General features: G+C 41.7%; 1 protein-coding gene across 1 annotated transcript in view; it reads right to left on the minus strand.

The window, feature by feature from the left end:
* The window catches only part of LOC145406009 (uncharacterized), a 70512-nt gene that overhangs the window by 49414 nt on the left and 2272 nt on the right, over positions 1–18826 (minus strand). The window contains exons 2-6 of the mRNA XM_080277196.1: positions 11572–11725; positions 10789–10903; positions 9535–9634; positions 3708–3781; positions 1288–1333 (exon numbers count right to left, since the gene is read on the minus strand). Of these exons, the coding sequence (XP_080133322.1) occupies positions 1288–1333; positions 3708–3781; positions 9535–9634; positions 10789–10903; positions 11572–11725 (489 nt within the window). The remainder of the gene's footprint in view (positions 1–1287; positions 1334–3707; positions 3782–9534; positions 9635–10788; positions 10904–11571; positions 11726–18826) is intronic.

Consider the following 18826-nt stretch of genomic DNA (forward strand, 5'->3'; position numbering starts at 1 on the left):
ACTCAGGACTTATCTTGGAAAGATCATATTACATCTCTTGTAAAATCTGCTTCCAAGAGATTGGGTGTGCTAAGCCGACTCCGCTCTTTCTTTACCCCTGCACAATTGTTGACTCTATACAGGAGTTTTATCCGCCCCTGTGTGGAGTACAACTCTCATGTGTGGGGAGGCTCCCCACATACAGCTGTTCTCAATAGGGTGGAGTCAAAGGCTTTTCGTCTCATTAACTCTCCTCCTCTTACTGACTCCCTTCAACCTCTGTCTCTTCGCCGCACTGTTGCATCTTTATCTCTTTTCTATCACTACTTTAATGGTCACTGCTCCTCTGAACTGTCTGCTTGCATTCCTCCACCTCTACGATGGGCGCGTAGCACCCGTCTGGCAGCAAACTCTCATCCCTTTTCTGTCCAACTCTCTAATGCAAGAGTTAACCGTTACTCCCAGTCATTCATTTATGCAACAGGTCAGCTCTGGAACTGTCTCCCTCTGTCTGTATTTCCTGCTGCCTATGATCTCCAGTTTTTCAAACGCAGTGTGTCCAGGCATCTCAAAATGATCGGATCTTGAATTTGGCTCTCTGTTGTATTTTGTTTTTCTCTTGGAGGGAACTGTTACTGCGGGCTCATGGCCTTTGGTTCCTTCTTCCTCGCATAAAAAAAAAAAAAAAAAAAAATTGAGTGTGTGTGTATATATATATATATATATATATATATATATATATATACAGTGTATACAGACACAAATTACATAAATAACATAATGATAATAATCATAATATTAGCAAACAATAAGTGAAAATATAAGTACATAATGCAAAGGAGAAAGTGCTATGGACCTTCTTAACCCATTAACTGCGCATGGTGGTTGTTTGGAGGTGTCTGTGGTGCGCAGACATAGGGGTAAAAATGAAATTTCCCAAAGGCCAAATTTTGTCTTAGGAATTGACAGAACACATGCCAAAGTATATAGTAGCGAAATATTAGCTCAATATTTACCTTGGTAAAGCCGTGGATGAACATCAAAGTGTCTGATTCCCTATTGGAATGTATGGTTTTCATTTTCTCTTTCAGTTTCGGTTTCAGTTTCAGTTTTGAAGGCTCAAACATGCTTGCATGGGTCGGCCTTGGTCACCATGGCACTATATTTGAAATTCACCTGTGCAGCCAGGGCTGTATTGAGCAGTCGTACTTGGAACAGCCCAGGCTGTATAGAGCAGTTAACGGGCTAACTGACAAAAACATAAGCTAAAGAAAACTGCTGAGATGTGGGACACTTTGAGACACTTACGTCTGGATGGAACAGTTTTGGAGGTGGTTGACATGATGGTAGATGTCTGTGGAGGATATGGAAAAACAAATAATCAACCAAATTTCACAATATTGGTAGTTACATATGCAATGGTTATATCTGCAGAGGCTCTAAAACGAAAGTACTTAAAAAAGGAAATTTACCAAAATGACCAAGTTCAGAGAAACAGAGAATATCATCATGTAGTCTAATGGTGTACATCATCAGACTGAAGGACTTAGCCACTTCCACAAGAAAACTCATCTTCCCTTAAATCATCCCCACATCTCCCCTAAAAAAATAAATAAAGAAATAACTAAATAAATAAACAAATAACAAAAAAAAAAGTCACAATGACTTTTCTTCCCATCTAAAGATGAAGAGGGCTGATGTAATAGCAGTGATTTCTGTCCCAGGTTCATATGAAATGCAATCCCAATGGACGGCAAGCTAAGTTGTACATTTTAAGTCAGTCCACTATCATCCTTCAGGGGATAGGGAGGGGCTGGGGAAAACTTGCATACAAGGCAGCTCCACTGCCAGGTCATATCAGAGCCACCATGTGTAGGCATCTCCCTCCAGCACTATGGGGTATGGTTGGATCCAGGCATAAGGAAAGACAATGCATGAACATTGAAGAAATATGAAACAGTTCTAATGTACAGTACCCTCGTGTCCAACACGCGTTTGTCCAGCACGATTCATGTAAAGCACGGAGAGCAAAAAATTAGTACAATTTAATACAATTTAATTACTGTAACATGGGTGCATTAGCATAACATGCACGAAGCTCCGAGAAGTGGGCGAAATCCGCAGAGTTCGCCTCTAGCACGATCACCCCTTGTCCAACACGGTCATACTGGACGTTCCTGTGATGCTGACAGCCAATCAAAACTTCTGATCAAGTTGCCTCCCCCACCCGCTATCGTGACATGATTGTCATGTTGCCCAATCAAAAATGCTTCTGCTCTCACATGATGTTTTGTTTAAATTTCTCCCGCCTCAGTGCCACTCAGTCACATAATTCGCATTGGAAGGTGCTTTTTTCTCGCTGCATTTTCTGCCCTTGCTACTGCATTTTATCCTGCTCACAATGCCCAGGAAGCCTTCTGAGAACCCCAAGAAGCGGCAGCACCTCCCTCAGGCCACCAAGCTAGAAATCATCGAGAGGAAGAAGAAAAGGGAGAGGAAAGTGGACATCGCCAAGGCCTACGACGTGAATGAAGCCAGCATGAGGACCATAATAAAAAACCAAGACAAGATCCTGGCTGCAGTGAAGGCTTTCGGAGTGCTAGGACAGGCAGAAGCAGGACCTTCCATGGATGTGGATAAGAATAGTGATTCTGCATGTGATTTCGCAGGTTTTATGAGGGAAGCTCAGGAGGAGCAGCAGCCTTTACCCACTAGTGACGGCAGCAACCATCCTCCGGGGACCCAGTAGGACTACCTACAGCCTTGGATACCACCTACCATTCCCAGCAAGCCCACCAACACTATCCTAAAAGGTTAGTTATCATTCATAGTACAGCACCGTTTATTATAATTACAGTGGTACCAATATATGTATAGGTATATGGTAGGTATTTAGGGTGACTTTTCCTAGGGTTGCTGACATAATTCATTTTTCCCCATAAGCTCTGTTTTGTCCAACACGGGACCTGTGCATGACAATATTACCATGTTGGATGCGAGGGTACTGTATATGTCTTTGTATAACTAGTTGCATGATGCAGTTGCAGGAATGAAGTGTGTGGCTGTTTAGAATTCTGTTGCAACTAGATCAGAGCTCTGAGCTGCAGGCCCTCTCTCAAGCAGTACCACACACAACCTGATATGAAACACACACCTGCAACATGCAGCTCTGTACATTAAGAAACAACTGCTGCCACCCTTTGTAACAGAAGTACTGTAGATAGGTGGAGCATGTGCAGGTGCTGAAACACAACCCAACAGGCAGTGCTTTCTTGAGTTATTAAGCTAATACAGTTGTCTCTGTGTCACGTCGGACACTGTCTGCTACTGCCTGAGAGAGGGCCAGCAACTCAGAGCCCAGATAATGCTGAGCTGGCAAATACTCTGATTTAGCCAAAACAGAATTCCTAACAGGTACTCTGTGCATTCTTATAGCTACATCATACAACTAGCTATACATTATGGTACATACAATGCAATGCACACCTAGTGAAATGAGCCAAACAATCATTCGAGCCTTAGAAATCCTAGGTCCATCTCACAAATAAACCTTCTGCATTTTTTTTTTTTTTTTTGCATTTTTCTTTATATATGCACCTCCCACAAATCTGTATGAGTCATTGAAATAAAAAATATGATCTTTATAAGTGCACCATGCTTTACTTTATAGATACACCTCACATACACCTGCTGGAACCATTAAAATATAAATAAATGGTAGTTCTAACCTTGGTAAGTGTGGAACTGGCACCTGACCCGCCTACCGTAGCCACCACCTGGGTAGATGAGGCTGGGAAGCTCTCTGTTGGCACAAAACAAATAAAGCATGAGTGCTGCAGTCAGACTAATACTGACATATCACATCACTCACAGATACCAAAAATCAACAAGAAACCAACACCAACCAAGCGGTATGAATTTTAATATCTGGAGTCAATATATTTTGGCATTTGTTTTAAAGTAGGCAGCAAAGTATGTGTGGCTGTACCTGGTGATATGGTGGCAGAATGAATGTAGGAGGACAACACTGGCTTTAGCGTATGTAGTATATAGTCTTTGGAGACCCGCTACAGGCAGTCCTAATTACAGTGTATGAGTAAAGAATGGATTCTGAAATGTATCTTTCCACACACAAGTGCTACTGTAAACTGTGTAGAGACTAGCAATTCAATTTCATAAGTTGTAATGGAACTTTAATAAAAGATATGCAATTTTTCCTTAATCTGATGAGGACTGCCATGCAAAAGCAATGACAAAAAAAGCCATTGTACCATGGGTTGCCTACAGTCCTTATATTCAGAGGTTGTCCATCATGGCCTTAACAGTACAGTACTTGGGTTTGGTGTTAATACATATGAGACGTTCCATGGAAGATGGGCAAACCAACCAAAAATGGCAAAATGGACAAACGGGTTCTAACATGTTTCTGACTTACACTGCATAATTTTGTCCCTCAAGAAACAATTATCAGCCCTTTTAGCATGGTCAAGGGTTCATTATCTGAAACCCCAGCTATCGACCCCAGTGCATTCAGTTGGTCCAACAGACAGTACTTCCTAGGCGTAGGAAGAAGGGTCACTGGGCAAATACATCCCAGCAAATGAGGCACTTCCTGATCTATGAAAACAACATCTAATGCCTAGTACCAGTCAGTTTTATTGCTTAATTTGTAGATATAACAGCAACAACAATGCCCCCCAATCGCACTTATTTTATTTCACTTATTTACTGAGAATAAAAGTTTTTGAGGGGAGGGAAACCAGAAGTAGCTATTAAATATCAACTAGCTCTGACCCAAGCATAGGCTCTTCATCAGTAATATGCAAGTAATTTCTATCATGTTTGTTCATATGAACATGATGGTTGGAGAATAAACCTTTTTAGAAACTTTCGTTATTGTGAATGCAGGCAACACAATACTAGATGATTCGGGTGATCCGCCAAACTACAATTTCCTCAAAACATCAATATAACCATCCCCACACATGCACACTTGGTACTGATGAGAAAGGTGGTGGTGAAGGCGTTACGGCAAGCAATAGTTTTCAATGGAATATTATCAAAGAATTAATTCATTCATTCATCATCCTATTCTGTGTTGCCCCATGAAAAACGTAGGAACCCAGGGCTAGGCAACTTGGTCCTAATATTTAAGATGAGAGTGATCAGCCTCACTCATCCTTGAGTGGAATTACATGAGCAATAAAACCCAACCACCCCTTGGATATAAACCTGTACCAGCTAAATCCAACTGGAGCGCCTTAATTACTCACTCAACCACCAGGCGCCATAATTTGGTTATATGCTTACCACCCAGTGTAGTAATTGGTTTCCTAGTGTACAGGAAACCATTTGGCTTGACACTCAGTGTAGAGTCGTTATCAAAGAAAAAAAACACAAATTTTAAGGTAAGAGTTGTTCACAAAAATTAATACCCCCACTATCAGCTATGAATATAATACAGTACACCCTCAGTATAACAAACTAATTGGTACCAGACCCTTAATGTTAAAACCAATAGTTCGTTAAAGTCAAACACCAGGCTGTTCAGTAATTTCCCAAGAGTTGTGGATTTTATCGAACAAAGATAATTAAATATTGAGCTTTGTTCGGCCGTACAGTCGTACATTACAACATACAGCTAGGCCTAAATGGCTATTTTCATCATCATCAACCAATCCTACATTGCCCTACGAAGAGCATAGGAGCCCAGGGCTAGGCAAGTTGGTCCTGACATTTAAGATGAGACTGACCAGCCTCCCTCAACCCTGAGTGGCATTATGTGAGCAATAAAACCCAACCAACCCCTGGATATAAACGTTCAACAGCTCAATCCAACTGGAGCTCCATAATTGCCCACTAAACCACTAGGCAGTAAAATTTGGTTATAGGGTTACCACCCAGTGTAGTACATCGTTTCCTGGTGTACACGAAACCATTTGGCTTGTCATTCAGTGTAAAGTCACCCACAGGCAGAAGGAAGATGAAAGAATGAAGGAAAGAAAGAAGAGGGAGTGTAAAGTCACCTATAGGCAGAAGGATGAGGAAAGAATGAAGGAAAGAAAGACAGAAGAGGATGGATGGAAAGAAGGATGGAGGAGAGGAAAGGACAGACACCTGAGAGCAGCATTACACCGAGTGTTTGGATGGTGAGCAACCCCACCTACCACTTAAATGGCTATTTTTCTCAATAAATGCTCCCTTGATAGCTCCTCTCATAATGCTGGTCACCCAGAGGCTGATGTAGTGTTCTGCAGGCTGCAGAGGAATGCAAGTTGTGTGTGTGTGTGTGTGTGTGTGTGTGTGTGTGTGTGTGTGTGTGTGTGTGTGTGTGTGTGTAGGAACACCACACTGGTCAGTGTTTCCCGCACGTCCATTCTTTTACCAAACAAAATTCGTTAAGTGAACATAACATTCAGCCAGCTCAAGGTGGTCATTACAACCGAAATTCATTAAAAGAGGGTTCGTTATAACAGGGGTTTACTGTATTAATCATTTCAATCAGTTTTTGAAGTGCTCAGCCTCAACATTAAAGAAAAGAATCCTACAATAGCAATCACCCAAAAATGCAGAATATAAAATTAATAGGCATGTCAGTTCATAACCTTCAAAATGAGATAGGTTTTAGCTCTGCAACATACAAAAATAGGTACATATTCCCCATTTTATTGCATTAAAAATAGTTATTGTAACTAAATAATTTACCAGCTACAATCTGAAACATTATTACAGGTAAAGCACCAGGTTTCACAGTATCCAGATTGGTGAAATCACACTTTGGTGGCAGCAATCAAATGTTCCCGTGACTGCACATTCGCAACTAAAAAACGCACTTTCGCAGCCTCCAGCAGCACAAGTTTTAGATTCTTGCCACGGCAATGCCAGTGCCAGCTATCAGTTTCTGGCTGTTTCCCGCATGTGTTCAGTGTGTCCACAAGTTGACTAATACAGTCTCACATCCTTCAACAGTAATTGACACAAATATGCCATCTTTTGCTTCAAGTGGAGCCAGAGGTGGACCAGGTAATAGTGGAAATGGTGTAAGGTGTAAACCTGAAACAGCTGGCGGTAAGGGGAAGGCCAAGTGTGACTGCTGCAAGGTGAAAAAATGCAAGTATGTTGACAAGTTAAAAAATAAAACCATGGCGGAAATGGAGAAAGTTGCGATATGCCTTATATACCCTCAGATACCCTCTAGTACTAAGTCCATTAAGCTCTCCATCCTGGTCTTTCTGGTGTTATGTTATGTTTAAATGAAGGGAGTGTGAGTGTTCCACATGTAAATAATACTGCTAATACATTCTGTATTATCTGGTAGGTGGTGGCAACCATCATCCACTCACTTGATGTAGTGCTACCTACTTCTTCCTTAGCCTTTATCATTCTTTTTCTGTGTCTGTCCTCCTCTCTTCCTATTTCTCCCATCTTTCCTGTCACTTCTTATTGCTTTTTCTTTCCTTCACAGGTGGCTTTACATTGAGTGACAAGCCAAATGGTTTCCTGTAAGCCATGAAACCATTTACAACGCTGGGTCGTTACCATATAACCAACCCATACGTGCTCCCTACGTGTCTACAAGTGGGTTGGTGGAGGGTTAGTGTCCCTCCCCGTAAAACAGGTAACTCAAAGTCAAGTGGCCACTCCTTACGGGATTATGGCGTCTGGCAATAGATAGATAGACATTCTGTATTTCAGTGTACTTTATGATATGTTTATGTTTTGTTGTTAATTTAACATTATGATTTAATGTGTGAACTGCAACACTTCCGGTAAGTTGAGGAGGTATTTAAAGAAGGAAATTCACCAGGGGGTTTGTAGTCTCATGGACCCGGTCCCTTTAAGCTTATTTCCCATATGGTCAGTGCCCCAACTTTGGCAGAATCAGCTTTGGCTGCATTTTTCATTATCCCTATTAGGCGTGAAACTTGGTACCTTACCGTAATTCGCCAATTCTCGGTGGGTTAACAAAGAATACTGGAGTGGCCATTACTAAATATTAACTTTCAAATCTTCAAACATGTTCTTCTGCACATCATGTTCATGGTTAGTTGGCTCTTCTCCCACAGAATGCCTCATATGTGGTACACAACAAAGTGTAATTAATGGGTGTAGAGTACTGTACGTAACTTGTGGACATCCTACATTTATCACGTTTTTATGAGTGACTTCAGTAATTAAGGAACATTGAGGTGTCTATGCACAGAAAGTCACCAAGGAAGAGGTGGCACAAAGACTCTCATGTCACCTACATTAGAGATCTTAAGAGCATATTATTAAAGCTGACAGTGCAAAGGTGAGGACATGTCCCCAATTTTGAATATATTTTCTGATGTATGTGATGAAAAAATGCACCTGATTCTTCTGTATCATTGCTGACTTCATTCTAGTATGTGCGAAGGCTGCTGATGCTACATTTGTCAGTACAGGTGTTCCATAAATGAATATCAGAAATTTGGGGCTTAGTTATACCTTTGCATACTCAGGTTTAATAACAGGGGTCCTATAATATCATGTCTATGATGAGTACAGTACGGTGATCCCTTAGCTATTGCGCATAACTGGTACCGAGCCTTGCATGTGATAACAAAAGCATAGAACCTATGAGATTATCCTAGTTGGACTCAAATTTTCCCTTTTACAACAATTTAGTGTGGTAGGTGGGGGCACTCACCATCCACTCACTCAATGTAGTGCTGTTCTCGGGTGTCTGTCCTTTCCTCTCCTCCATCCTTCTTTCCTTCCATCCTCCTCTGTCTTTCTTTCCTCATCCTTCTGCCTATGGGTGACTTTACACTCCCCCTTCTGTCTTCCTTTCCTTCATTCTTTCCTCTTCCTTCTGCTTGTGGGTGACTCTACACTTTGTAACAAGCCAAATGGTTTCCTGTACACCAGAAAACCATTTCCTACCCTGGGTGGCAACCATTTAACCAAATTTTGGCCCCTGGTGGTTTAGTGGGTAATTATTGCGCTCCAATCGGATTGAGCCAGTGAAGGTTTCTATCCAAGGGGTGGTTGGGGTTTATTGCTCACGTAATGCCACTCAGGGATGAGTGAGGCTGGTCACTCTCATCTTAAATGTCAGGACCAACTGTCTAGCCCCGGGCTCCAACGCTCCTTATAGGGCAACGTAGGATTCGATGATGGATGGATCGATGAATACATACTGTTATGGTACATATATAAAATATATAGGCATGGTTAGGTTAATAAAATGTGATGAAAAGGGCACAATAATGAAGAAACACCTACCATGGAGATACCTGGGTTGAGGTTAAGATAGGGGTCTGAGGCTAGGGGTGGAAAGATACTGGTCTCCACCATCTTGGATTAACTCTGAGTATGACCTCATCTTTGAATCCCTCAAAGCTTCAAAAATCACTCATATTGCACCAACAATGTTGGCAGAAACCAGCTCACAAGCACAATAATGATGTTTTTCAGCCGAAAAAAGTTGCAATAACAACAAGGCTGCAGATCTGCATCTTGCGGTGATAATGAAAACCATAATAACCAAGTGGGCAATATCCAAGGGATCACCATATAAGAGTACTGTACCTGGTGTGGTGGTGGACTGGACAGTGGACGGCAGCGTGGCAGAGGCGGCAATCATCTGGCCATTTTGTAGCAGCAAGAACTGTGGCATCTGCAGCCCCACCTGACGACACACTCGCTACAGTATAGTACACAAACAATGACCACCACATGTAATGAAGCCTATATGTCAACCCTCATTTACACAACAGCAGGAATTGTGAAAGTAACCTCACATAATATTTTTATTTGCAACAGAAAACAGCATATTGCAGTCTATTTTTTCAACATCGTGAGACAGAAAACGCAGTGCCAGCATTACATATAGCCACCATAATGCTGTATTTCAGAAACCAGAGTACTTGAAATGTGTGGTGATTGCAAGGGTGCAAGACAACATGACAAGTTCATTAGTACCGTAATTAATCATTCATTACTAATTAACAGGAGCATAAAAATGTGACATATGAAAATGATGAAACAGTAAACTGAGTTCCCTGGATAATTCTGTCATGGCCACTCCACTGCAGTGCTGGAAAGCGACACAAATACTGTACAGAAGTACTGTATAACTGACTGATGTTTTTAACAACTAATGACTGTCCATCTCAGAAAATAACTATGTTCCTACTAAGAATAACTTGTGTAAAACCTCAATATAACGGACTAATTGGGGCCCCCCAAAAAAGCAGAAGTCTGATAAAAGTGACATCTGGACTACCCCCTGCTAACCTGGATTTTTCCAATATCAGATATCAGTCCGGATCGTACCAACGATTTTTCACTACCATACCATTGCAGTACTGTACTGTATTATACATTCACTACAATAATCAAATGGTATAATATATATAATAATACTGAACTGTACACAGATAAATATGTCTTTTGTCTACTTTCTTGTAGTGAACATAGCTGAAGTGGTCAGGCATACTGGACCGCTTCTGGCTTTATCGGACTTTTTCCGACATGTAGGAATTTAGTCCGGTCAGCTCTTCAAGTCCACTAAAAGCTAATTCCAGTATACAGTACTGCAGTCAGTTATATCGAGGTTTTACTCCACTGTCTTACTGAGTTATGATAACAAAGAACACCACTTGGTGACTGTACTTCTGCTAAATAAAACCACTGCCTGATCGATGTTACTAACCACAAAACTGACAGATACACTACCAGTTATATACTAATGATCCTGATAAAACCACTAACTAAGTGACTGTGCTGCTACTAACTACATTCTGTGCCTGACCGCCTGGGTGACTGAGTGCAGGTACTGACCACACCAGTGCCATTGGTGAGAGGTTGTGTGACAGCTGTAGCAACCGGTGCCACAGTTCCACCAGCACCGTTGACCAGAGCCGGAAGAGGTAGGCCCCCACCACCTCCACCACTGCTACCACCATCGGTCTTCTGCCAGTACAGTCATCATTGTAACACCATGATTCAACCATCACTTTATCATCAACCAACTGTACTCAGTGGTGTCAGTACTAATGTTCCTTTAAATACCGCTACTTCTGCCAATGAAGTTGAAGGAGGCAATGTACTAACCCATGTCTGTCTATTTGTGTGTCTCATAAAGTTACCATTTTTAAATAAAATTTGGTAGATACGTGGGCACTGCATCAACAAAAGTTTATTAGATTCTGAGGTGAATCTGGATGCAGTAAATCATATATTCTATTGGCGCTGGCGGAGGTACACACTCTCTGCAATTGTGTAACAGGGCAGAGGACTGTAGTGCTCCACTGGCAGAAATGAAGAACCACAGTAGTAAATCATAAATTCTATTGACATTGACACAGGTATGCACTCTCTGAGAGCCAGATCCAAGATTATTCATATACCGTACTGCTAACAAAACATGAAACTTTCAGAAAATTGCCACATACACACATGCATGCACACACTCATGCACCCACCCACACATCCAATCTACTACTAACAAAACATGAAATGTACACAAAACTACTTCACACACAAAAATTGTCCAGTAGTAACCACACTATGACACTGCTTAAAAGAGAAGAGCAAGGGGCTACCTGTGCTGGTTGAATCTGCAGCAACAACTGTATCTTGCTGACATCCTTTGCGACTTTCTGAAGCTTAGTGAGCTGAGCCTCGGACAGTGCCTCACTCTCACACTCCAGCACCAGACCTCCTCCACTGCCCTTAGACCCACCACCACCGCCTTTGGTGTTTGATGCTGCGCTCCCTGATACACAAGGGGGATAAAGACACAGAAATCAGTACACCTAACACCTTGAATCTTCTCAGGTACAGTATTATATCCCAGCCAACAGCAAAGAAGTTTCTTCAGTTGTAGGCAAGTCACATGAACCTGACTTCTCAGTACTCTCATTCTCAGTGGCTCCTTCAAATCCATTTCCTAAGTCTGAACAACCCAAAATATTTATCTATATTTTTGTTTTCATATTGTCCTTTTGACAATCAGAAAAACACTGTAGACAGGTTTAGTTCATGCTGAAGAGTTTCTTCCTCATTTTCAGATAACAAACCATAGTTATTATGGCTCACATGTTTACCTCACTAGCCTTTTTTTCACAGTGTGTCCCCTTCTGCCTATGGGTGACTTTACACTCTCTCTTCTGTCTTCCTTTCCTTCATTCTTTCCTCTTCCTTCCACCTGTGGGTGACTCTACACTGAGTGACATGCCAAATGGTTTACTATACACCAAGAACCATTTACTACGCTGGGTGGTAACCCTATAACCAAATTTTGGCGTCTAGTAGTTTAGTGGGTAATTAAGGCGCTCCAATCGGATTGAGCCGGTAAAGGTTTATATCCAAGGGACGGTTGGGGTTCATTGCTCATGTAATGCCACTCAGGGATGAGTGAAGCTGGTCACTCTCATCTTAAATGTCGGGACCAACTGCCCAGCCCCGGGCTTCTACGCTCCTCAAGGGACAATGTGGGACTGGATGATGGATAGATGGATGGTTTCTCTCAAATACCGGATCTATCTTTTAGATGTGACCTGACAGGTTACTTAACCCACTGTGATCAGGGATATTTTTTTCATCTTATTCTTGCCATCTCCTCATGGAATTATTCATCCCAGAACAGATACTCTGAACTAAGGGGATTATATACACCCTATAAAAAAAAAAAAAAACTTCTGTATGAGAAGTTTTTACTATGCTGAAGAAAACTGTCTGCAAGCAGCAATAATAAACTGAAAAGGCACTACCCAGATTAAAGGAGTTAATTCCAACAGGTGATGGATGCTGATAACATAGTCCCAGTTGATAGGGGGGGGGGCGGAGTCCTGCACATCTTGGTTTAGCCTGCAAGTTAAACTATACCATACCATGGATGTTAAAATGGCCCCTTACCATTTTCAACAATTTACACACACAAAGTTATGAACTATGAATACTGTGATTTAACTGGTACCAGTATGATATGCTCATGACTTAACCTGAGTTGGTCCTTTCTTATATCTTACACAATTTTTTGGTACTCATTCATTGAGAAGGTCATATTTCATGTTTCTTTTGTACGCACTTGGTTCAAAATGTAAAATGAATACAAACGTCTGTTTAGTCCAGTATGAATCTGACCTCTGGCACCCATTTCTTTTTTATTTCTTCATCCTTTGGGAAACTATGAAGAGTCATAACCCCTTGTTTGCAATACTTGAGAAGCACCCATTAACAGCACAATAGTAACTGGGCATTATTGTCTCTCAGACTGTAGGAAGTACCATATCGTATAGTATCATATAATTTTATACACATGCTTGCATGTGTTAGCCTTGGTCACCTAATGGTGACTATCCTCACTGTTCGATCTCTAACAGCCTCCCTATGCAGCAAATGGGAAAAATATGACACATACTGAGCCAAAACACATGGCCACCTCCCTCTCGTAACCTCGATTTGTTTATGCAGGAAGGGCAAGGAAAGGAGTGCAGGGGACATGGGAAGATTCTGCACTCTTTTCCTTGCCCTTCCTGCAAAAACAAATACCCCACAGTAAGTCCTCATTGTAAGTCCCCCTTCCTGGTATTCTTTTTTTCCTAATAATTCATCAAAACATTAAAGGAAACATCCCTAACAATGTTCCAATGCCACTTATGATGCTGATTTGCCAGTACACTGACTGTCTGGGAAAAGACTGACCATTTAGAATACATATATCCATTTCTTACTATGAGGACAACCTGTATCATACCGTACTCTATTTTTTCCAGCTGATGGTCCACTTTCGTGAATGTGGCACCTGCGCACTCCTTCCGCATGATTGGTTGGTTTCAATTTCATACCTGAAGTATCATATTCACAAAAAATAATTTTACCTTATATTCTATCTATCTATCTATCTATTGCCAGACGCCTCAATCCCGTTTGGGGTGGCCACAAACAAATCGCCTCCAAGTCGCCCTGTCCCCCGCCATTTCATTCCCCTGCTCCCAACTCACACCCCCCTCTCTCATATACCTCTCCACCCCAATTCTCATAAATGCTGTTCTGCATTGTCATTGTACTATACAAATAGACATGAAATGAGTCTGTATTTGTGCTTCACCTAAACAGACAATGAATCTGAGGAAGTTGAATTTGAATTGAAATATTCTTGTAAAAGGTACAGAGCTGTTGCATCTCTAATAAATAAATAAATATATATACTTACAGATAATATGGGTGAAGGTATTGACGCAATGGAATAGGTGTGATCCATAATAAAGTCTGACATCGTCCGAGACGAGACAACTTGTTTTTCCCGCTTGGCCATCTCTCGTGTCCTCCTCTCCTCTGTAGCGACTGTTCCATTCGCCTCCTCACTTCCACCACTTTACCACTGACAAAACCGCTACCCGGTAATTTACTATGAATGGTACTATTATCTAATGCAACAAGTGCCTAAGTATTAGATACCTTTTATTTGCACTTACCCAGCAAAATGCATTTAATTTTTAAAATATACAGGGAGATGCAACAACTCTGTAACTTTTACAACAATATTTCAATTCAAATTCAACTTCCTCAAATTCACTGCCCATTTAGGCGAAGCACAAATACATACTCGTTTCATGTCTGTTTGTATAGTACAATGACAATACAAAACAGCAATTATGAGAATCTGAATATAAGGTACAATTGCTTTTTGTAAATATGATACTTGAGGTATGAAATTGAAACCAACCAATCACACAGGAGGAGTGCGCAAGTGCCACATTCACGAAAGTGGATCATCAAGTTACGAAAGGGATGGGATCAGAAGTTTCACTGACAATCAATCTTCTGACTATTACGACCCAGCTCTGATGCTTCCTTTGTCCTTCCAGTAAAAACAAATCCTAGTGTGGAACGGCAGTAAATTGCAACACTCTTTGTAAATATGGGCCTTGACCTTACCCTTCACAAGTGTGGAATGAGCTGGGTTGTGTGGGACTAGTGTGTAAGTGCAAGGGAATGTGACATTACTGGACTGCAGGCTTTCATTTTCTTGTGAGATAACAGTCAATCTGTTGGAATACATTCCTGGATTTCACCTTTTTTTACAACAGATATGTAAATAACTCACCAAAAGATGATACTTCAACTTATCCATCTCCCACAGATCAATAATAATTTTACCTACCGGTACTGTAGCACCTTTATGATGAGCCAGTAATATGGTCAGTCACATCACAACAGAGGCCTCCACAAAAAATGGTTACCGGGTACCATTTCTGGTGCAAATAACCAATCAGTCAAATGACAATAGCTATGGTATGCTACCTTTTGATGGAATCCCCCATCCTAAGGATGTTCATGATGCAGCTTTGTCCATAATAGAGGCAATGCTATCAATGGACTGGAACATAAAAAGTGACAAAACCAGCTAATTACCAGCACCTACCAACACTTGCTGGATATTGGGAAAAAACAGAAAATGTGATATGTTTAATAAGTTTTGTAACAGACTATGACATTATAATTATGTACTGTAAGAGAGTGGATGAGGAATTTGGAAGGAATTTGAGTGTAAAGTGGAGGGACTGTAAGAAAATGTTCTGGAGAGAAGTGAAAAGAGTAAGACAGGGTGGAAGTGAAGTTAGCAGGGGAGTGAAAGATAAAAATGGTAGATTACTAGTGGAGAAGGGAGAAAAAGTGAGCAGATGGAGAGAACACTTTAAGGAATTGTTGAACGTAGAGGATGGAAGTAATGCGAATATAAGTGGCTGGGGAATGGCTGGGAGAAGGAGGGAGGTGAGAAGACAGGAAGAAATCAGTAGGACAGAAGTTGTGGAAGCAATGAAGAAAGTTAAATCGGGGAAAGCCCCAGGAATTGATGGAGTGTGTGGTGAAATGCTGAAGCATGGGGGAGAGATAGTAGTAGAATGGATGTGGAAGATGTGCAGATTGGCCTGGGAGGAAGGTAGAGTCCCGGAGGATTGGAAGTCAGGTATAATTATTCCCTTGTACAAAGGAAAAGGGGAAAAAGAAGTGTGTGGTAATCATAGGGGCATTTGTCTTCTTAGTATAATAGGAAAAGTGTATGGTAGGATACTTATAGACAGAGTTAGAGAAAGAACAGAGAAATTAGTTGGAGAAGAACAGGGAGGCTTTAGGAAGGGAAGAGGTTGTGTAGATCAGATATTCATTCTTAGATCTTTAGTGGAAAAGTTTCTAGAGAAGGGAAAGAAGTTGTATGCGGCTTTCATGGATTTGGAGAAAGCATATGACAGGGTGGATAGACAAGGATTGTGGAAAGTGTTAAGAATATATGGAGTAGATGGGAAGTTGTTGAATGCTGTGAAGAGTATGTACGATGGTGCGAAGGCTGCAGTGCGTGTGGATGGTGAACTAAGTGAATTTTTCTCTTTGAAAGTTGGTTTGAAACAGGGATGTGTCATGTCTCCATGGTTGTTCAATCTGTACATGGATGGGGTAATAAAAGAGGTACAAGGTAGGGTAGTGGATGATGGAATGGCCCTGGTGAGAGAGGATAGTGTTTGGAAACTCCCTGTACTGTTGTTTGCAGATGATACTGTGTTGTTGAGTGAAGACGAAGGGGAGCTGCAAGGCTTGGTGGATGAGTTTGAGAGAGTGTGTAAGAAACGGAACCTAAAGGTGAACGTAGGGAAGAGTAAAGTAATGGTCTTTGAAAGAGGTGAAGTTAGTGAATGTACGGCGAGTTTAGATGGTGAGGAATTGGAAAATGTGAGTACGTTTAAGTACGGTATTTGGGTAGTGTGATGAGTAAGGATGGAGGTTTGGAGGGTGAAGTGCTTGAAAGGGTACAGCAGGGAAGAAAGGTTGCTGGTTCCTTGAAAGCAGTGATAAGAAACAGGGAAGTGAGCATGGAAGTGAAAAAGTTACTGCATGACAGTATTGTGATACCAACTCTAACGTACGGAAGTGAAGCTTGGACATTGTTGGAAGGACACAAGTCAAGAGTGAGAGCAGTGGAAATGAGCTATTTAAGAGGAGCCTGTGGAGTCACGTGGAGAGACAGGCTGACGAATGAGGATATAAAGGAGCGTTGTGGTGTGAATGTGGATGTGATAGGAAGCGTTATGAGGAACACACTGAGGTGGTTTGGCCATGTGGAGAGGATGGAGGGTGAAAGACTGACGAAGAGAGTGTATGTGAGTGAGGTGGAGGGGGAAAGAGGGAGGGGGAGGCCGAGGATGAGATGGAGGGATGGGGTGGAGAGGTATATGAGAGAGGGGGGTGTGAGTTGGGAGCAGGGCAGTGAAATGGCGGGGGACAGGGCGACTTGGAGGCGATTTGTTTGTGGCCACCCCAAACGGGATTGAGGCGTCTGGCAATAGATAGATAGAATAGAAGTGAATGTTTCCAACCCAGCAATGATGCCTGGGGGTCAATCTTGTTGCCACATTTCATTCTCATGGTGGCACAGTGGCTCCAGTGTTCATTTTGTTTTGTTTTGTTTTTAAAGGCTCCAACATGCTGGCATGTGTCAGCCTTGGTCATCTAATGGCAGCTCTCCATGCTGCTCGATCTCTGGCAGCTTCCCTATTCAGTCCCTTATCCCTGAGGTCACATTCAATGATCTCGTCCCAGGTCTTTCTCAGCCTGCCTCTTACAACCCTACCCCTAATGCTAACATTTCTCACTTTCTGCACCCAATTATCATCCCCACCCTCTCCACATGCCCAAACTATCTCAATCTACCTCTCCTCACCACAACACCAATAGCTACACTCCAATCCCATCCTACCTATCAACTCCTCCATTGTAAACCTAACCCCCCCAGGCCTCCCACTCAATGATGCACTGCATATCCACCTATTCATTGTCATTTCTGATTGTTTGAGCCTGTGAATATCCTTCTCCTTTATTGCCCGTCTCACTACCATAATGCATCACACACCTAACACATGCCGCATACAAAGATCCCTTAGCATTGTGAAAGAGCCAGCTGAATGTCAGGAGAGGCAACAGCTTCCTGAACTTCTTCCAACCACTCCTCATTCAAGCCACAAAGCTACCTCCAGCCCCACCTCCAGCACATAACATGTCTCCCAAACAACAACACCCTTCCACACACTCAAGAGACTTGCCAGCAAGATCAATCCTTTCACATCTGACAATCTCCACATGCTCTACCCAACACACCGCACACGTGAAATCAGCATTAGTTCGCAGTCTACCTCTAATACCACTACATCTCTTATTCACCCACTTATCACAAACACTGCAAATGATGGAATTACTTCCCAAACCTTTGCAGCAATCGCACGTGGCCACTCTCTCCACTTTGACAATACCATCACCAGCCCTAGATACCGTACCATCCGCATTTACTCTTAAAAATCATGACTCAGAGCAAAAACACGCTAAAGTTTGCAGGGGCAGTAACATATATCCCCTCTACAGTATATAGACAACATGCCTTGGCAGACCTCTATTTTGCATAAATATTGATTTACAGTGCAAATAAATGTATTTGCATATTAAATCAATACTTACACAAAGTACAAGTCTGTCAAGGGAAGTTGTGCTAAAGGCAAAGCATTTCCACTAACTTTAGCACATTTTTTCTCTGAATCCTGAGTTTTTCTTACTGGTTAAACACAAAATTTTGACCAGATTTCAGATTATTAGGCATGTATGAACCTATAGAGTTACAAAAATTATATTTTCCAATTGAAAGTGCAGATTCGGTATTTTGTCGCACCCCCTTCATCTACCCTTCACTACAGAAAAAAAAAAAAAAAAAAAAATCTACTGGAGGCAGCAAAGAATAAATCAATAAAATGTATGACTGCATTCAAGAAGTAAAAGATGAGCTGTGAGTGTAGCGTAATGCAGAAAAGAATGGTGATTTATTAAATAC

This window comes from Coenobita brevimanus, chromosome 69 (genome assembly GCF_032717465.1).
Source record: "Coenobita brevimanus isolate Jiangsu-jjx chromosome 69, ASM3271746v2, whole genome shotgun sequence".
Taxonomy (NCBI): Eukaryota; Metazoa; Arthropoda; class Malacostraca; order Decapoda; family Coenobitidae; genus Coenobita; species Coenobita brevimanus.